General features: G+C 42.2%; 1 protein-coding gene across 9 annotated transcripts in view; it reads left to right on the plus strand.

Annotated features, from left to right (window-relative positions):
- LOC130353397 (uncharacterized) overlaps positions 1 to 21,916 on the plus strand; it is a 143,234-nt gene that overhangs the window by 78,583 nt on the left and 42,735 nt on the right. For all 9 annotated transcript variants that reach the window (XM_056555059.1, XM_056555058.1, XM_056555061.1 and 6 more), the window contains 5 exons: positions 1,878 to 2,029; positions 4,320 to 4,473; positions 8,990 to 9,159; positions 9,674 to 9,827; positions 12,913 to 13,094. In XM_056555059.1, the coding sequence (XP_056411034.1) occupies positions 1,878 to 2,029; positions 4,320 to 4,473; positions 8,990 to 9,159; positions 9,674 to 9,827; positions 12,913 to 13,094 (812 nt within the window). The remainder of the gene's footprint in view (positions 1 to 1,877; positions 2,030 to 4,319; positions 4,474 to 8,989; positions 9,160 to 9,673; positions 9,828 to 12,912; positions 13,095 to 21,916) is intronic.

The following is a 21,916-nucleotide window of genomic DNA, read 5'->3' on the forward strand; positions in this document are numbered from 1 at the left end:
ACGTGCCCGTATGACCTCCCTACAATGCCTGGGTATGCTCCTGATGAGGATGGTCTCCTGAGGGATGTCCTCCCAGACCTGAACTAAAGCATCCGTGGCATTGGTGGATGGAGTGAGATATGATGTCCCAGATGTGCTCAATCGGATTCAGGTCTGGGGAAGGGGCGAGCCAGTCCATAGCATCAATGCCTTCCTTTTGCAGGAACTGCTGACACACTCCAGCCACATGAGGTCTAGCATTGTCTTGTACTAGGAGGAACCCAGGGCCAACCGCACCAGCACATGGTCTCACAAGGGGTCTCACAAGGATCTCATCTCGGTACCTAATGGCAGTCAGGCTACCTCTGGCAAGCACATGAAGGGCTGTGCGGCCCCCCCAAAGAAATGCCACCCCACATCATTACTGACCCACCGCCAAACCGGTCATGCTGGAGGATGTTGCAGGCAGCAGAACGTTCTCCACAGTGTCTCCAGACTCACTGTGAACCTGCTTTCATCTGTGAAGAGCAAAGGGCACCAGTGGCGAATTTGCCAATCTTGGTGTTCTCTGGCAAATGCCAAACATCCTGCACAGTGTTGGGCTGTAAGCACAACCCCCACCTGTGGATGTTGGGCCCTCATACCACCCTCATGGAATCTGTTTCTGACCTTTTTAGTGGACACATGCACAATTGTGGCCTGCTGGGGGTCATTTTGCAGGGCTCTGACAGTGCTTCTCCTGCTACTGGGTTGTTGCCCTCCTACGGCCTCCTCCATGTCTCCTGATGTACTGGCCTGTCTCCGTCTCATGCTACCACTAGAGTGAAAGCACCGCCAGCATTCAAAAGTGACCAAAACATCAGCCAGGAAGCATAGGAACTGAGAAGTGGCCTGTGGTCACCATCTGCAGAACCACTCCTTTATTGGGGAAGTCTTGCTAATTGCCTATAATTTCCACCTGTTGTCTGTTTCATTTGCACAACAGCATGTTAAATTGATAGTCAATCAGTTTTGCTTCCTGAGTGGACAGTGTGATTTCACAGAAGTGTGATTGGCTTGGAGTTACATCGTGTTGTTTAAGTGTTCCCTTTTATTTTTTTGTGCAGTTTATAATCATTCATTGCTGAAATAATATGACCGTATAGTGATCAAATAAGACAATCATACTGTGGTTACATAATACAAACACACAGTGTTAAATGGGCACTGTCAGATACCAAAACTTTTGATATGTTCTAAAGCATGCAAAGCCAATAGGTTTTGCAATTGCTTTCATTAGAACATTTTCAGTATTTCATACTGAAAAAGCCAGTCAAACAACTGCCCCCTTGTCTGCTTAGACACATACTAGTCCTGTTGTGTCCATGCATCATGGACACACTTCCTTGATTGACAGCTGTGAGTGCAGGGCCCACAGTTGGAGGAAAAATCCTCCCACTGTCATCTTGTGTCCCGCTACTGTCAGTGAGCACAAGCTGGGAGTTGTATTTTTGCTAATGCTGGGGGAGAAGTGAGCAAACAGCATACTGAGGGAGGAGGCGGAGACCTGCACAGTGAGGCCACGCCCCCTCCCTTTTGAGGGGAATTCAGACTAGTGAGCTAAATTAAAAGTGTAATAAAAAAAATAAAGGTGCTAGACACATAAATTAGATGTACATGGTCAGGATTAGGTACTGAGTGATATATTTAAAAAAAAAAAATTTTGTTGGATCTGACGGGTACACTTTAACATAATTTTTCTTAGGTGGATGGTGGAAACCTAAAATACTGACAATCCAAAGACATTTATTTGTTTTACCTGTGTATCTTAACTGAGGCATTGCAAAAATGTGGGAATAAAAAAAAAAATTGTTCTATCCGTGTCTATGTCTACTAAAATAACGTTGTTTCCTTCCCAGATTACACCAAGGATGAGGACAGCGTAAGCACTGCAGATTTACAGTGGTTCTATTCAAAGTCGAAGGTCCCAATTTGTTTAGCGATAACTGACAGCTTTCCCTTTCTAAACAAACTGAGGGATGCCAATATCCTGTCTGAGGAGGAGGTGCTGGTAAGGATGATAAATCTAATAGTTATGTAGTATAGATACAGTGGGGTAAAAAAGTATTTAGTCAGCCACCAATTGTACAAGTTCTCCCACTTAATAAGATGAGAGGCTGTAATTTTCATCATAGGTATACCTCAACTATGAGACACATAATGAGAAAAAATATCCATAAAATCACATTGTCTGATTTTTAAATAATTTATTTGCAAATTATGGTGGAAAATAAGTATTTGGTAAAGTTAATCTCAATACTTTGTTATATACCCTTTGTTGGCAATTACAGAGATCAAATGTTTTCTGTAAGTCTTCACAAGGTTTTCACACACTGTTGCTGGTATTTTGGCCCATTCCTCCATGCAGATCTCCATTAGAGCAGTGATGTTTTGGGCATGTCGCTGGGAAACACAGACTTTCAACTCCCTCCAAAGGTTTTCAATTCGGTTGAGATCTGGAGATTGGCTAGGCCACTCCAGGACCTTGAAATGCTTCTTACGAAGCCACTTCTTCGAAGCCTGGGTGGTACGTGGGATCATTGTCATGCTGAAAGACCCAGCCACGTTTCATCTTCAATGCCCTTGCTGATGGAAGGAGGCTTTCACTCAAAATCTCACAATACATGGCCCCATTCATTCTTTCCTTTACACAGATCAGTGGTCCTGGTCCCTTAGCAGAAAAACAGCCCCAAAGCATCATGCCTTACAGAAGGTATGGTGTTCTTTGGATGCAACTCAGCATCCAAATACGACGAGTTAAGTTTTTACCAAAAAGTTCTACTTTTGGTTTCATCTGACCATATGACATTCTCCCAATACTCTTCTGGATCATCCAAATGCTCTCTAGCAAACTTCAGATGGGCTGGGACATGTACTGGCTTAAACAGGGGGACACGTCTGGCACTGCATGATTTGAGTCCCTGGCGGCGTAGGGTGTTACTGTTAGTAGCCATTGTTACTGTGGTCCCAGCCCTCTGCAGGTCATTCACTAGGACTCCCCCCTACCAACTGTAATACAAACACAAATATGTGTCCATATTACACTACTGTGAAACTGACCTTTAACTGGTTTAAAAAACTCTATGACACATGTATTTTTCTTCTGCAAAAATGCTCCATCCAGATTTTAGCTGTAAGTCAACAGGGAAGTATAAAAGGTCATCCAGCAACAAAAGTTTTTTTTCAAGAAAAGTGCCCAGGATGTGTGAAAATTCCATCCCTCCCTTCTTGTTCCTTTTGTAGCTTCCGGTTTGACGGTACTCAGTCTCTGATGACCTTCGCTTCCCAGAACTGGCATATTTTGCCATTCAGCCATTCATTGGTCACAGCAGACAGTAACTGGCGGAGCGGCAATGTTCGTATTGTCTGCAGCTCCAGGAAGCAGAGTTCAGCAGAGACTGGGTGCCTATGGGGAAACAAGGGAGGTAAGTAAAGGATTTTTTTATGTAATCACACATTTTGAGCACTTTTATAAAAAAATATATATATATTTTGCCGAACAACACTTTGAAAATGCTATATCTACAATATTCATTTGTTTATGGAGTTTTTCTCCCTTGGGGTGCATTGTTTGGGTCAGTTTTTTTTTTAAATGCATTATGCTGTAACTATGGCATTATTAGTCAGTTTGCAGTGTTTTGTTTCACATAGACTTCCATAGGCTTTAAAGGGGTACTCCCACGGAAAACTTCTTTTTTTAAATCAACTGGTGCCAGAAAGTTAAACAGATTTGGAAATCACTTCTATTAAAAATTCTTAATCTTTCCAATACTTTTTAGGGGCTGTGTACTAAAGAGAAATCCAAAAAAGGAAATGCATTTCCTGTTATGTCCTGACCACAGTGCACTCAGCTGACCTCTGCTGTCCATTTTAGGAACTGTCCAGAGAAGAAAAAAAAATCCCCATAGCAAACATATGCTTCTCTGGACAGTTCCTAAAATGGACAGCAGAGGTCAGCAGAGAGCACTGTGGTCAGGACATAACAGGAAATGCATTTCCTTTTTTGGATTTCTCTTTAGTATACAGCCCCTAAAAAGTACTGGAAGGATTAAGATTTTTTAATAGAAGTGATTTACAAATCTGTTTAACTTTCTGGCACCAGTTGATTTAAAAAAAAAAAAAAGAAGTTTTCCATGGGAGCACCCCTTTAAAACACGTCTTTTGCATTTATATATTTATATTACTCTTCAATAGAAATACTTGAATCAGCTAAAAAGGCCACAAAACACATGTACTTATGCATATTATTTTGAGGAAAAAGCAAGAAAAACTGCATGCAGAATAATCTGTGTTTCTTACAGGAATTGCTTGGAGATACAAGGAATGTCCATCGAGTGGTGTACGAATGTCTCTGCTGGATAGAGGATAAGGTCATCCGATTACAATATTTCTTTGAGATCCTGTTTCAAAAATCCTTCTTGAAAAGATATCCCGATCTAAATCCAATTTATAAAGGTAGGTTACATTATCCATGATTGTTTTATTCACTCGTGTAAATTAAAGGGTACCTCTCATCAAAAAAACTTTTGATATATTATAGATTAATGTATGCAGAAAAACTTCACAATTGCATGTTATTAAAAAATATGCTTCTTTTTATTTAATTTTCCACTCTGAAGAAATGACCACTAGGGGTCTCCCTACCAGTCCTGGCAGCAAGCATTTCAGACTCATGCTGGAGTCCTAAACACTACGAGCTGCCAGTCTGCTTTGTTCACAAAGGAGAACACTCAGAGCTGCCAGCCTGCTTTGTTCACAGCCTGTTTGGCTGTGAACAAAGCAGGCTGGCAGCTCTGAGTGTTTAGGACTCCAGCATGAGTCAGAAATGCTTGCTGACAGGACTGATCGGGAAAAATACAATAGAAAGAAGCATATTTTTCATTAACATGCTATTGGAAAGTTATTCAACATTAATTAATCTAAAATATATCAAAAGTTTATTTGATGAGAGGTACCCTTTAAAGGTATACTCTAATTATTACAACAGGCCATCACTTCATGGCTATAAGGGGACAGATCTCTCAAACCCAAACCTATTAATTTAGGCTTTTTCCCCCCGCAAAAAGGAACTTCAGTCTGCCCACTGTATGCATACATGTGAGTTGGGCTAGGTTGTAGTTCTGTACACAGTAAGAAGATGGGCGTTCTGCTAGGAAGGAAATTGTGTAATGGAAAATTGTGTGATGGAACTGTGAAAAAAGTAATTGTGTGATGGAACTGCAGGACTTATGAATCTTTACTTGGATCCATTCTGTGTAATATCCTTATCAGTGATATTGCAGAAGGTCTAGATCAGTGGTCTTCAACCCGCAGACCTCCAGATGTTGCAAAACTACAACTCCCAGCATGCCCGGTCAGCCGTTGGCTGTCCGGGCATGCTGGGATTTGTAGTTTTGCAACATCTGGAGGTCCGCAGGTTGAAGACCACTGGTCTAGATGGTAAGGTATTGGTCAGGGAATTTAGGAGTAATTATTTCAGAAGACTTAAAGGTAGGCAGACAATGTAACAGAAAAGCAGGAAATGCCAGCAGAATGCTTGGGTGTATAGGGAGAGGTATAAGCTGTAGAAAAAGGAAAGTGCTCATGGGTGTATAGGGAGAGGTATTAGCAGTATGTGGTGACACAGGGGTGCAAGATAGACTGGTCCGAGGTGGAGACAGCTTCTCCTGGGCCCGGCACAGGGCAAAAAACACACTGATGCCAGGTTACGTATAACTGTCTTTTACTTAGGCAGGAGTAGATGGTACAACTCTTGCAGTACGGAACAGAGTAGAAGGGATGCAGTTTAACCCTTGGGAGCCCTGTTGCCTTTCTGGGACTTATGAAGCTTTTCACCCACTTGAATTAGATAGACTTGAGACTTAAACATTAAGAGAGATCCCACTCTGACTAGGGTTCTGCTAAGGTCCAATTTCTGACACTGCCAGGGTATGACTTACCGACTGTACGGTGAACACTTGCAGAATGGCAGGGTTGATTTGATGAAGAGCTTTTCTTTAGGCTTCCCTTAGATTCACATCACACTTCTTCCAACTCCTTTCCACACTGTAGCCCACTTGGAGCTCTGCACACAGCTGTGACTAAAACCAGTCTTGGGCAACTCCTCCCCCCCCCCTACACTATATACAGGGCAATTTGGGGTGTACAGGGGTCACTCTTCATCTCCCTTTTTAAGGTACAGTACATATATACTGTATATTACAAAAATACAGTAAATACAGCAAAGTGTAAAAACACAGCTAACAATAGAACAGTGGGCCCATCGCAGGAGCAGCATGCATGCCCGAGAATATCCGCAGCTCACAGGACAGAGAGAGGGAAGTTTTCATGGGTGTATAGGGAGAGGTATTAGTAGTGGAGAGGGAAGTGCTCATGGGTGTATAGGAAGAGGGTTTAGCAGTAGAGAAGGAAGTGCTCATGGGTGTATAGGAAGAGGGTTTAGCAGTAGAGAAGGAAGTGCTCATGGGTGTATAGGAAGAGGGTTTAGCAGTAGAGAAGGAAGTGCTCATGGGTGTATAGGAAGAGGGTTTAGCAGTAGAGAAGGAAGTGCTCATGGGTGTATAGGAAGAGATATTAGTAGTAGAGAGGGAAGTGCTCATGTCGCTATACAGAACACTAATGAGACCTCACTCATTGTGCACAATACTGGAGACCGTATCTCCAGAAGGGTATAAATACTTTGGAGAGAGTTCAGAGAAGAGCTACTAAACTAGTATATGAATTGAAGGATAAAACTCCCCAGGAAAGTGTGGTGAGGGTGTGATGAGGGCAGATGGAGTTACCCTAGGGGCAGATGGCATTAACCCCTTGCATTTGTGACGCCAGGGCATGGTTTTACCTCTACACCACCCGAAGGTATACTGCTGGATTCTGGGCTAGGCAAGGGGGCAAATAATGGCTCAGATGCCAGACAGGTGTAACAGTCTATACAGTTTGGCTAGGCCCAAGGAGGTGATAAGTGACTTAAGAGACCTCAGGGCTTGCTGAGAATTATAGTGGACTTGGAAAATGTGATGCTGGGCCACCCTGCCTTGAGACAGACTTGACTTGGACTGACTTGACTAAGACTATGACAGACTTCACCCCATTTGTAGCTTACCAAGTTTTTACTTTCACCTGTGGGGTAGTAAACTTGTGGAGTCATGGCTGCGTGGTAGACTTTGGGCCTTCCAAGGACACCAAACATTCTCTCAGGACTTGACCTTACTGTAGCTCAGCAAAGACTCAAAAAGAAAGAGGAAGCTCCACCCAGGGCTTATATGGGGGAGACTCTGGAGGGGTCCCATAGGTTACCATGTAGGTCACATGGTCACTGGTACCTTCCCCCGGTTACAATCACATGTCAATAATACTTAAAGGCATACAACATTATATGTACATTACACTTAATAACATAGGCACTTAAGATGATGCATAAGATACAAGTACAGGGGGGCCCAGAGGTCACTGACATGGAGTCTGTCTGACAGGGCTGCAAGGGTATAGGGGTGCAACTCCTGTACTGGGCCACCACAAAAGGTTAAAGTACCTTAACATATAGATAGAAGAAAGATATGATGGAGGGATATGATGGAAACTTTTATATACATAAAGGGAATCAACACAGTAAAGGAGAAGAGAATATTGAAAAGGAGAAAAACTACTACAAGAGGACATGGTTTTATATTAGAGAAGCAAAGATTTATACAGTAATATCAGGAAGTATTACTTTACTGAGAGAGTAGTGGATGCATGAAATAGCCTTCCTGCAGTAGTGATAGCTGCAAATACAGTGAAGGAGTTGAAAGGGGTTATCCAGGAAAAACTTTTTTTTATATATCAACTGGCTCCTGAAAGTTATAAACAGATTTGTAAATTACTTCTATTAAAAAATCTTAATCCTTTCAGTACTTATGAGCTGATGAAGTTGAGTTGTTCTTTTCTGTCTAAGGGCTCTCTGATGACACCTGTCTCGGGAACCGCCCAGTTTAGAAGCAAATCCCCATAACAAATCCCCATAGCAAACTTGCTGATAAAATTCTCAACCTTTATTTGTTTTTAATGTGATTGAAAAAACATCCACTAGGTGGCTCTGTTCTGGTCTCCCCCCGGCCTGGCAGGAGACCAAACTCAGGAAGTGTGTGCGGGACATGGCGGGGAAATTTTTTTCAAGGGCAAAAGTAATGTTAGGAGTAGTTAGGGAATATAATCTGAGTAGTTAGGGAATATAATCTGATTAAGATTAGAAAATATGGTTTGATCACAGGTATTCTTTAAGTCACACAATGAATAAATCACATGACTTGTAATGAAGAAAAAAATGCAGGGGAAAAAGTGGCAAAAAACCTGCCAAGACTAAAACCCACTATTTAGGATAATATCCCCTCCGTCATCTACAGAACCTGCAGGCCTTCCACTCATTTTGGACAACACACTAATTGCCACCGGACAATCACTCCCAACTGTCCCTTGGGGTATGATGGGAGTTGTAAATTTGCAACAGCTGGAGAGTTACAGGATGGCGAACACCAATGATGAGCGGCAGGGGCCATATTCGAACTCGCGATATTTCCCAAATATATGGACGAATATTTGTCCAATGTTCGCAAAATTCGCATATTCGTTATGTTTGCAAAAATTCATAATTTAATTTGCATAGTGCGCATGCGCGATTATATCTTTCACCTAAAAGAAGGGAGGGATCAGTGTTCTCTGACTGGAAGTGCCGATATTCACGCATATTTGCAAATATTTGCATATTCGCAAAAAAAAAACGAATATTTTTCATTACGTATATATATTACTATATTCTAAATATTTGCAAAATCGCGAAGTGCTGATATTCGCTGTAAAATTTCGCATTTCAAAAATTCTGGCTCGACACTAGCGAACACTGATGTTCAGAATAGAATTTCATATGACTTGAATTGTTCAGTAAGATTTTTTCTCTTTTATGAGATCTCTCTTGAATTATTTGGGATTTTCTACACAGAATACAAAGAAGGAAAGTACCGGTACGCCATACACAGCACTGCGGATCAAGAGAAAGACCTCCTGATATTTGCAAAGGATAAAGTTGAGATTTGTTTAACAATTACAGATCGGTTTCCATTTCTTCATGGGTTACAAGATCTTACGATTCTCTCTGAATCCGAGTCACTGGTAAGACTTTGCATTGCTATTTTTTGGGGGAGTGTATTTAAAGGGGTACTCTGGTGGAAAAAAAATGTTTTCAAATCAACTGGTGCCAAGTTATACAAAGTTATACATATTTGTAAATTACTTCTATTTAAAAATGTTCTTCTACTCTGGACAGTTCCTGACACAGACAGAGGTGTCAGCAGAGAGCACTGTGGTCAGACTGGAAAGACCTACACAACTTCCTCTGGAGCATACAGCAGCTGATAAGTACTGGAAGGATTAAGACTTTTAAATAGAAGTAATTTACTAATCTGTAGAACTTTCTGGCACCAGTTGATTTTAAAACATTTGTTTCCCACCAGAGTACCCCTGGATTAAGGATTCCTGTAAAATCATGCTATACAGGGATTATTAGTTTACTGTATCATTTAGGATGAGAAGTTTTATACACCACACCCAGAAGTGATGGTTATTATCACTGGTATTAAGGGAAAAAAATACTTTTTATCCATAAAAGTATAAATTTATTTTACAGAAACTGCAGGCGGATGAAAGGCCAGTCTCCCGCGTCATATACGAATCCTTGTCATTAATCGAGAAGAAGGACTTGAAATTAAATATAGTGTTTGAGTATATATTCCAGCAGTGTTACCTGAAGCTATATCCTGGTCTACAGGACATACTACGAGGTACTTTGATTTCTATTTTCTGTATATACCTCATAATGAGGGGGGGGATGACTTGCCGCATCCCAGATGGTACCGGCTCGTACATGCTGGTTTGTTGAGCTGTAATCTATGATAGGAGTGAACATATATATTGGACATATAAAGACATATATATACATACAGTGGTCCCTCAAGTTACAATATTAATTGGTTCCAGGATGACCATTGTATGTTGAAACCATTGTATGTTGAGACTGTTACTCTATGGAAACCTGATAATTGGTTCTGAAGTAAGGATTAAAGAAAAATAAGTAGAGAACCAATACAGGTAAAGCAAATCCTTACATATAAAAGTAAGAAAAAGGTGTTGGAGTACTGTCTATGTAGAGGACAGGAGCTTCTTCAGGGTACTCTACAGTCAGGGCTGGCCTTAGGTGTTCAGGCGCCCTGTGCGAGCTAACCTTGTGGCGCCCCCCCCCCTCCCCCCCCCCCCCATTACCCCATAAACATACACGAAGAGGAAAAAAATCATTGTAACAAATATTTTTTAAAAATATATAATCAGTCCCCTGCCCCCTTAATCAGTCCCATGTCCCCCTTAATCAGATGCAGTATAGTTCCCCCACATTAGGTGCAGAATAGTTCCCCCACATTAGGTGCAGTATAGTTCCCCACATTAGGTGCAGTATAGTTCCCCACATTAGGTGCAGTATAGTTCCCCACATTAGGTGCAGTATAGTTCCCCCACATTAGGTGCAGTATAGTTCCCCCACATTAGGTGCAGTATAGTTCCCCCACATAAGGTGCAGTATAGTTCCCCCACATAAGGTGCAGTATAGTTCCCCCACATAAGGTGCAGTATAGTTCCCTACATAAGGTGCAGTATAGTTCCCCCACATTAGGTGCAGTATAGTTCCCCACATTAGGTGCAGTATAGCTCCCCACATTAGGTGCAGTATAGTTGCCCCACATTAGGTGCAGTATAGTTGCCCCACATTAGGTGCAGTATAGTTGCCCCACATTAGGTGCAGTATAGTTCCCCACATTAGGTGCAGTATAGTTCCCCACATTAGGTGCAGTATAGCTCCCCACATTAGGTGCAGTATAGCCCCACATTAGGAAGAAGCAGGTTCCCCACATTAGGTGCAGTATAGCTCCCCACATTAGGTGCAGTATAGCCCCACATTAGGAAGAAGCAGGTTCCCCACATTAGGTGCAGTATAGCTCCCCACATTAGGTGCAGTATAGCCCCAAATTAGGAAGAAGCAGTTTCCCCACATTAGGTAGTAGCAGGTTCCCCAAATTCGGTAGCATTGTTGTTCCCCCTACCCTCATCCCACTGACTCACACACACACACAGGCAACCACACGTGCACACACACACACACACAGACAACCACACATGCACATACACACACAGACAGACAGACACCCACACGTGCACACATACACATGGACAACCTCACCTGACCTGCACTGCGCTTCTCTTCTCTCCGGCGGCGCCCTGACGAGTGACGTCACTGACGTCCTGTGCGGGTCTGCGGAGGTACGTCACATTTGCGACGTCCCTCTTCAGACTCGGGCCGCCAACCAACCGGAGACGCGGAGGAGGTCGGGGTAAGTGAAGCCTTCCGGTGTAATGAAGAAAACTGTGCCCTGAAACGGAATGTGACCCTCCGCATAGGGACACAGTTGAGGGAGGGTAGTGGGAATGTAATGAGAGCGACCTGCAAAGCAGAAAACTGTGTCCCTGTGCGGAGGGTCACATTCCGCTACAGGGCACAGTTTTCTTCATTACACCGGCATTTAGCGCTGCTTGCACGAAGCAGGGCTAAATCCCGGGCATTGGGCAATACAAATTATATATACTTGGTGCGAACTGTGTCGGCCCTGTTGCTATGGCGCCCTGTGCGGCCACACAGCTTGCACACCCCTAAGGCCGGCCCTGTCTACAGTACACACAGTGTCCCAAGCAAAGTGTCCCATGGAACCGCCCTTACCTAGAGCAGCTATCCCTGGCAAAAGTAAAGAGTAGTACAGAACATGTAGTACCTCCCTTTTACTGTAGGGGGCACTACCAGACAGCCAGTCAGTGCATGCACTTCAGTAATACAGGGGTTTTACCAGTGAATGCCAATTCTGATTGGTCAGTTCTTCTGGGTATTGACACGTTTGGAAGATCTGAACTGTCCGTAGCATTGTATGTTGAGTCTGGTTTCAAGTTACAATGATCCAGAAAAGACCATTGTATGATATATATATATATATGTATATATATATATATATATATATATATATATATATATGTATATATATATATATATATATATATATATATATATATATATATATACACACACACATATATTAGTATAAAGTTTTCAGATGTGTTTTCCTAAGACCCAAGAATATGCATATTTTACAAAATGATTGGCACTGTCACCTAGGTATTTGTGCAGGTTGGGTACACATGCACGCTCAGCTCATCCAAGCACACAGTAAACTTCTGTCCAGCACCTATGGCAGAAGCTTACGGTATCTCCAGGAAGTATGAGAGATTGGGCATTGAAATTCTATGATCCTTATTTCAGGAGGCCACCATACACGACAGTCAGTCCTGTGAAAATGGGCAGGTTTGAACAGTAAAGTTGTGATTATGAAGGAGAGTAGAGATGAGCGAACTTACAGTAAATTCGATTCCTCACGAACTTCTTGGCGCGGTAATTGATGACTTATCCTGCATAAATTAGTTCAGCTTTCAGGTGCTCCCGTGGGCTGGAAAAGGTGGATACAGTCCTAGGGAGACTCTTTTCTAGGACTGTATCCATCTTTTCCAGCCCACCGGAGCACCTGAAGGCTGAACTAATTTATGCAGGATAAGTCATCAACTGCCGAGCCGAGAAGTTCGTGACGAATCGAATTTACTGTAAGTTCGCTCATCTCTAAAGGAGAGCTATTTACCAGGCACAGCTGGCTTCCTGTCATATTGGAGTAGCAATTATTAAAATTCCTAATAATCTAGAGAAAATACTAATATATTCCAATACTGACAAGTCAGGTCAAGATTGCTGAATAATTGACGACAACTTTGTGTGTTTTCCTGCAGAACCAACTGAGGAGTTTGTTGCACCATTTAATGGAGGACAATACCCGATGTTCAATACCACCACTGATCTACTTGAATGTTTTAACCATAATAAAACCTATATATGTGAAGCTGTAAGTGAGCGCTTTCCATTTCTAAATGGACTACATGATTTCAGACTGCTTCCTTACATACAGTTGCTGGTAAGTCGTGTCCTTAGGACTAAGTTAATTTAAAGGATCCCTCTAGACAAAACTGATTCGTTTCGGCAGGACTTAAAGGGGTACTGGGCTGTCACCCCCCTTCCCATAGACTTGCATTGAGGGGGCGGGACGTGATGTCATGAGTGGGCGGGGCTATGACGTCACAAGCTCTGGATGCCGGCTCCAGCGTTCAGAAAAGTTTGTTCCAAACGCTGAGCAGTGGAGTCCCCCTTTAAGCCCTGCTTGCGTTCATTCCAAAGGTTTTCAGATTTCCTGACTCCACTGTATGACCCCTGTGTACAGTACCGTCTCTTCTGTGCTTGACCTGGATTGTCAACTCCTAACCTATTCTGCCTGCCCCAACTTTCTTGCCTATATCTGCCTTGCTGCCTGACCACGACTCATGCCTAAATCTTGTCCTGTGTTTAAAGGGGTACTCCTGTGGAAAACTTTTTTTTTTTTTTTTAATCAACTGGTGCCAGAAAGTTGAACAGATTTGTAAATCCCTTCTATTAAAAAATCTTAATCCTTCCAGTAATTTTTAGGGGCTGTATACTAAAGAGAAATCCAAAAAAGAAATGCATTTCCTCTGATGTCATGACCACAGTGCTGACCTCTGCTCACCATTTTAGGAACTGTCCAGAGCAGCATATGTTTGCTATGGGGATTTTTTCCTGCTCTGGACAGTTCCTAAAATGGACAGCAGAGGTCAGCAGAGAGCACTGTGGTCATGACATCAGAGGAAATGCATTTTTTTTTTTGGATTTCTCTTTAATATACAGCTCCTAAAAAGTACTGGAAGGATTAAAAAATTTTTAATAGAAGTGATTTACAAATCTATTTAACTTTCTGGCACCAATTGATTTAAAAAAAAAAAAAGTTTTCCACGGGAGTACCCCTTTAACTGACTCTAATGTGCAATGCACTGACTTGTCCTGTTCTGCTGGACCAGCTGCTACCCCCACTAGGACCACTCTTGGGAAGTGACCTTGAACCCTCTAGTTCAGCTTTCACATCCTGGAGTGGAATATAGGTTGAAAACCTCCTAGAGCAGTGGTCTCCAACCTGCGGACCTCCAGATGTTGCAAAACTACAACTCCCAGAATGCCCGGACAGCCAACGGCTGTCCAGGCATTCTGGGAGTTGTAGTTTTGCAACATCTGGAGGTCCGCAGGTTGAAGACCACTATCCTAGAGGGTCCCTCTCAGGGACGTGTACAGGCATTTTGGAGGGCAGGGGCTCGGGCAAAAAAAAAAAAAGGGCACGTATCATTGAAAAAAAACAATGTGAGTAAAAACCTTACATAAGTTAACACAGCACAATTCTTACGGAAAGGACCTCCAGCCGCCATGTCTGCAATGTTTTACCCTTCTGCGCAATACATGTGCAACTTAAAAAAAAAAAAAAAAAAAAAAAAAGCTCTTCAAAGGCAGTTTTGTAAGCCAGGTCTGGGGTTGTGTAGATTTGCAGTGTTTTTAAGGGTTTTGCGACATTTTATTCGAAAGTTACATTTGATAAATTCGTATATGTACACATATCTATGCATAGGTGCACCTGTAAAAATCAATGCGCCCAATGATAAATCTTCCGCTATAACTTTATGTAAAAAAAAAATCAGTATGCTTAACCTCTTAAGGACCCAGCCATTTTACACCTTAGGACCCGGCCATTTTTTGCACATCTGACCACTGTCACTTTAAACATTAATAACTCTGGAATGCTTTTAGTTATCATTCTGATTCCGAGATTGTTTTTTCGTGACATATTCTACTTTAACATAGTGGTAAAAAAAAATTGTAACTTGCATCCTTTCTTGGTGAAAAATTTGAAAATTTTATGAAAAATTTGAAAATTTTGCATTTTTCTAACTTTGAAGCTCTCTGTTTGTAAGGAAAATGGATATTCAAAATATTTAAATTTTTTTTTCACATAAACAATATGTCTATTTTATGTTTGCATCATAAAATTGACGTGTTTTTACTTTTGGAAGACTCCAGAGGGCTTCAAAGTTCAGCAGCAATTTTCCAATTTTTCACAAAATTTCCAAACTCACTATTTTTCAGGGACCAGTTCAGGTTTGAAGTGGATTTGAAGGGTCTTCATCTTAGAAATACCCCACAAATGACCCCATTATAAAAACTGCACCCCCCAAAGTATACAAAATGATATTCGGTCAGCCTTTTAACCCTTTAGGTGTTTCACAGGAATAGCAGGAAAGTGAAGGAGAAAATTCACAATCTTCATTTTTTACACTTGCATGTTCTTGTAGACCCAATTTTTGAATTTTTATGAGGGGTAAAAGGAGAAAATGTATACTTATATTTGTAGCCCAATTTCTCTCGAGTAAGCACATACCTCATATGTCTATGTAAAGTGTTCGGTGGGCGCAGTAGAGGGCTCAGAAGCGAAGGAGCGACAAGGGGATTTTGGAGAGTACGTTTTTCTGAAATGGTTTTTGGGGGGCATGTCACCTTTAGGAAGCCCTTATGGTGCCAGAACAGCAAAAAAAAAAAAACACATGGCATACCATTTTGGAAACAAGACCCCTTGAGGAATGTAACAAGGAATTAAGTGAGCCTTAATACCCCACATGTGTTTCACGACTTTTGCATATGTAAAAAAATAAAATAAAATTTCACTAAAATGTGTGTTTCCCCCCAAATTTCACATTTTTGCAAGGGTTAATAGCAGAAAATACCCCCCAGAATTTGTAACCCCATCTCTTCTGAGTATGGAGGTACCCCATAAGTTGACCTGAAGTGCACTACGGGCGAACTACAATGCTCAGAAGAGAAGGAGTCATATTTGGCTTTTTGAGAGCAAATTTTGCTTGGGGGCATGTCCCATATAGGAAGCCCCTATGGTGCCAGGACAGCAAAAAATACCCACATGCCATACCATTTTGGAAACTAGACCCCTTGAGGAACGTAACAAGGAATAAAGTGAGCCTTAATACCCCACACGGGTTTCACGACTTTTGCATACGTAAAAAAAAAAAAATGTCATTAAAATGGGTGTTTCCCCCCAAATTTCACATTTTTGCAAGGGTTAATAGCAAAAAATACCCCCCAAAATTTGAAACCCCATCTCTTCTGAGTATGGAGGTACCCCATAAGTTGACCTGAAGTGCACTACGAGCGAACTACAATGCTCAGAAGAGAAGGAGTCATATTTGGCTTTTTGAGAGCAAATTTTGCTCAGGGGGGATGTCGCATTTAGGAAGCCCCTATGGTGCCAGAACAGCAAAATAACCCCCACATGGCATACCATTTTGGAAACTAGACCCCTTGAGGAATGTAACAAGGGGTACAGTGAGCATTTACCCCCACTGGTGTCTGTCAGAACTTTGGAACAGTGGTCTGTACAACATTTTTAATTTGCACAGCCCACTGTTCCAAAGATCCGTCAGACACCTGTGGGGTGTAAATTCTCACTGCACCCCTCATTACATTCCGTGAGGGGTGTAGTTTCCGAAATGGGGTCACATGTTGGGTTTTGTTTTTTTTGCGTTTGTCAAAACCGCTGTAACAATCAGCCACCCCTGTGCAAATCACCTCAAATGTACATGGCGCACTCTCCCTTCTGGGCCTTGTTGTGCGCCCCCAGAGCACTTTGCGCCCACATATGGGGTATCTCCATACTCAGGAGAAATTGCATTACAAATTTTGGGGGGCTTTTTTCCCTTTTACCTCTTTTGAAATTGAAAAGTATAGGGCAACACCAGCATGTTAGTGTAAAAAATTAATTTTTTTACACTAACATGCTGGTGTAGACCCCAACTTCACATTTTCATAAGGGGTGAAAAGAAAAAAAGCCCCCCAAAATTTGTTAGGCAATTTCTCCCGAGTACGGCGATACCCCATATGTGACCCTAAACTGTTGCCTTGAAATACGACAGGGCTCCGAAGTGAGAGCGCCATGCGCATTTGAGGCCTGAATTAGGGATTTGCATAGGGGTGGACATAGGGGTATTCTACGCCAGTGATTCCCAAACAGGGTGCCTCCAGCTGTTGCAAAACTCCCAGCATGCCGGGACAGTCAATGGCTGTCCGGTAATACTGGGAGTTGTTTTGCAACAGCTGGATGCTCCATTTTGGAAACAGTGGCGTACCAGATGTTTTTCATTTTTATTGGGGAGGGGGGCTGTGTAGGGGTATGTGTATATGTAGTGTTTTTTACTTTTTATTTTATTTTGTGGTAGTGTAGTGTAGTGTAGTGTTTTTAGGGTACAGTAACACGGGCGGGGGGTTACAGCGAGTTTGAGCAAACTTGCAGCCTGATACTCACTGTAATCCCCTTGCCCATGTGAATGTACCCTGTACATTCACAGGGGGGGACCTCCAGCTGTTGCAAAACTACAACTCCCAGCATGCATAGTCTATCACTGCATGCTGGTAGTTATAGTTTTGCAACAGCTGGAGGCACACGGGTTGGGAAACACTGAGTTAGGAAACAGACAATGTTTCCCAACCAGTGTGCCTCCAGTTGTTGCAAAACCACAACTCCCAGCATTCTCAGGCATGCTGGGAGTAGTAGTTCGGCAACATCTTTAGAGCCAGATGTTGCCGAACTACAACTCCCAGCATGCTTGGAGTTGTAGTTTTGCAACATCTGGAGGACTACAGTTTGCAGACCACTAATACAGTGGTTCCCCATCTGTGCCCTTCCAGATGTTGCAAAACTACAACTCCCAGTATGCCAAAACTGTCCAGGCATGCTGGGAGTTGTAGTTCTGCAACATCTGAAGGGCCAGATGTTACAGAACTACAACTCCCAGCATGCCTGGACAGTAAGGACATGCTGAGGATGTGTAGTTTTGCAACATCTGGAAGGGCACAGTGGTCTCCAAACTGTGGACCTCCAGATGTTGCAAAACTGCAACTCCCAGCATGCCCAGACGCCAAGGGCTGTCTGGGCATGCTGGGAGTTGTAGTTTACAGGGTCCCATTACAGCAATGCATGTCGCTTTACGGCGATGTGCATTGCTGTAAAGGGCCCGACCGCGGCTGAAGATATACTCACCTGTCGCCGCCGCCGCCATCTTCCTCGCCAGGATCCAGGTCTTCAGGGACGAGGTAAGTACCGGGGCCGGTCCCCAGCACTCCCCCGTCCCCCGCCGCGTCCTCCGGTCTTCCTCCCGTCCTCTCCGGACTTTCAGGGGCCTGGCAGGACGGGAGGAAGTAACCGCCCCCCTCCTGCGATTGGTCGGTTAACTAACCGACAGATCGCAGGGAATAGGAGGAGGTGGCAGGTTTGCCACCTCGCTCCTATACGTTAGCATGGTCCTGGTCTGTGACAGCCGGGATCATGCGAAATTACCGGGCGGTCGGGTCCCAGAGACCCGATCAGCCCGGTATCGCCGCAGATCGCAAGGGCGATTTCCCTTGCGATTTGCGGCGATCGCCGACATGGGGGGCCTACATGGCCCCCCTCGGCGTTTGCCCTGGATGCCTGCTGAAGCATTTCAGCAGGCATCCAGTTCCGATCTCTGCCCGGCGCGCGGCAGAGACCGGAAAACGCCAGGGCGTATGGATACGCCCTGGGTCCTTAAGGCCCAGGGTGTGAGGGCGTATCCATACGCCCTGGGTCCTTAAGAGGTTAAAGGGGTTATCCAGGAAAAAACTTTTTTTTATAGATCAACTGGCTCCAGAAAGTTAAACAAATTTGTAAATGACTTCTATATAAAAATCTTAATCCTTTCAGTACTTATGAGCTGCTGAAGTTGAGTTGTTCTTTTCTGTCCAAGGGCTCTCTGATGACACGTGTCTTGGGAACCGCCCAGTTTAGAAGCAAATCCCCATAGCAAACCTCTTCTACTATGTTACCGAGACAAGCAGAGATGTCAGCAGAGAGCACTGTTGCCAGACAGAAAAGAACAACTCAACTTCAGCAGCTGATAGTTATTGAAAGGATTAAGATTGTTTAATAGAAATCCTTTACAAATCTGTTTAACTTTCTGGAGTCAGTTGATAAAAATAAAAAAAATATTATAATTTTTTCCTGGAATACCCCTTTTAACCTTGTTCTCCTCTGACCCCCTATAAATCTTATTAATCTGTATACAGGCCTGTATGAGGTTAATTTTTTGCGCCACAATCTGTAGTTTTATCAGTATCATTTTTGTTTAGATTGGACTTTTAAATCACTTTTTACAAAAAAAATAAATAAAAATAAAAATATTCCTCATTAATAAGGTGACCAAAAATCCGCAATTCTGGACTTTGGTAAGTTTTTTTTTTATACATTTACTCCATTCACTGTGTGGCTTAATTATCATTATATTTTAATAGTTCGGACTTTTATGCACACAGGTATACCACATATGTTTATGTTTGTACATTATTTTAAAGGGGGTGATTTAAACTTTTATTAGGGAAGGGGCTTATTCACATTTACTCACACTTTAAAAAAAATATTTAATTTCCCATTTTGTACTACAACCTCCAGTATGCAAGGCAAAAATGCACTACAAGCCCCTAGTATACAAAGGGATAAAGAGTCTGTAGTGCTTTTTTGCCATGCGTGCTGGAGGTTGTGAGCTTGTAATGCATTTTTACTTTACATACTAGGGGTTGTAGTGCTTTGTCACTTTACATACTGGGAGTTGTAGTGCTTTGTCACTTTACATACTGGGAGTTGTAGTGCTTTGTCACTTACTGGGAGTTGTAGTGCTTTGTCACTTTACATACTGGGAGTTGTAGTGCTTTGTCACTTTTCATACTAGGAATCGTAGTGCTTTGTCACTTTACATAATAGGGGTTGTAGTGCTTATCACTTTACATACTGGGAGTTGTAGTGCTTTGTCACTTTACATACTAGGGGTTGTAGTGCTTTGTCCCATGTACATTGGAGTCTGTACAGATTCCAATATGCAAAGGGAGAAAGCACTACAACCCCTACTATAAAAAGTGACAAAGCCCTACAACTCCCAGTATGCAATGTGACAAAGCACTACAACCCCTAGTATGTAAAGTGACAAAGCAATATAACCCCTATTATGAAAAGTGACAAAGCACTACAACTCCCAGTATGCAGGACCGCACGGGACTGTGCCGTCACCATTGACGGAATTCTGACGGAATTGGCGGAATTCTGCTCAAAGAATGTTCATTCTTTGCGCAGAACAATTTCAGTGGCGGAATTGTCCACCACTGAAATTGCTCAGTGTGCTGTTAAAGGGGTATTCCAGGAAAAAACTTTATATATATATATATATATATATATATATATATATATATATATATATCTCAATTGGCTCCAGAAAGTTAAACAGATTTGTAAATTACTTCTAATAAAAAATCTTTATCCTTTCAATAATTATCAGCTGCTGAAGTTGAGTTGTTGTTTTCTGTCTGGCAACAGTGCTCTCTGCTGAGTAGAAGAGGTTGGTTTGGAGATTTGCTTCTAAACTGGGCGGTTTCCGAGACACGTGTCCTCAGAGAGCACTTGGACAGAAAAGAACAACTCAACTTCAGCAGCTCACAAGTACTGAAAGGATTAAGATTTTTTAATAGAAGTAATTTACAAATCTGATAAAAATAGGATATTAGTCCTCAGCTCAATATCAAAAAGATTAATGGGGGATGTCTGGTATCAATAATAGAGAAAAAACAAAATTGGTATATAAATGATATTTAATAGATATTAAATTATCTATTAAATATCATTTATATACCAATTTAGTTTTTCTCTATTATTGATACCAGACATCCCCCATTAATCTTTTTGATATTGAGCTGTGGACTAATATCCTATTTTTATCACTTTTTTGTATCTCTCTGTGGGGGAAAGCTTTTAGTTAACCTCGCTAATTTTTTGTGGTTGAGCTACACATATCTGCATTTCCTAATTTACAAATCTGTTTAACTTTCTGGAGCCACTTGATATATATAAAAAAAAGTTTTTTTCCTGGATAACCCCTTTAAAGTTCACCACACATGGGGGAAGTTATCATTGGTTTTACCCTGATTTTGTGGTGTACATTTGTCTCACAGTTTGTCTTAGTTGCTATTTTGAGACATTTCACAGTGACATTGGCTTTAGAAGGTTTTTAAAAGGAACATTCCAAGTGGTGATTTCAGATGATATTATGCAGGGGTCAGGAATTTATGATGTGCAACTTTTCATTTTGTCGCAACTGCCTATACTGAGGCGCAAATCTACACCAGCTCTGACTTGGCTTACAATCTGACTGCAGGCAGCAGTATTAAAAAGTCGCACATTTTGTCGCACGGGATAAAAAAGTCGCACAAAAATTCTCAGAGGAATCGCCATACAAAGTGTAGTACTGAGGTAAGAAATGTGATCAGCACCAGATTTATCACATGTCCTGCACTATGTAATACATCTGGTGCAGGTACACAGTTCCCACCACGTGAATTATTGGAGTAAAAAGACTTTCACCTCCACCACTTCTGATAAATGACCCTCATAATCCTGCTAGCGGGAATTACATAGTGTGAACGCACCCTAACAGTGTGTCACCCCAGTAGTAAGGAGATTACATGAGGAGGAGGTCTGTTACAGTGTCACCCCAGTAGTAAGGATATTACATGAGGATGAGGTCTGTTACAGTGTGTCACCCCAGTAGTAAGGATATTACATGAGGAGGAGGTTTGTTACAGTGTGTCACCCCAGTAGTAAGGAGATTACATGAGGAGGAGGTTTGTTACAGTGTGTCACCCCAGTAGTAAGGATATTACATGAGGATGAGGTCTGTTACAGTGTGTCACCCCAGTAGTAAGGAGATTACATGAGGAGGAGGTTTGTTACAGTGTGTCACCCCAGTAGTAAGGATATTACATGAGGATGAGGTCTGTTAC

Source organism: Hyla sarda, chromosome 1, assembly GCF_029499605.1.
Source record: "Hyla sarda isolate aHylSar1 chromosome 1, aHylSar1.hap1, whole genome shotgun sequence".
Taxonomy (NCBI): domain Eukaryota; kingdom Metazoa; phylum Chordata; class Amphibia; order Anura; family Hylidae; genus Hyla; species Hyla sarda.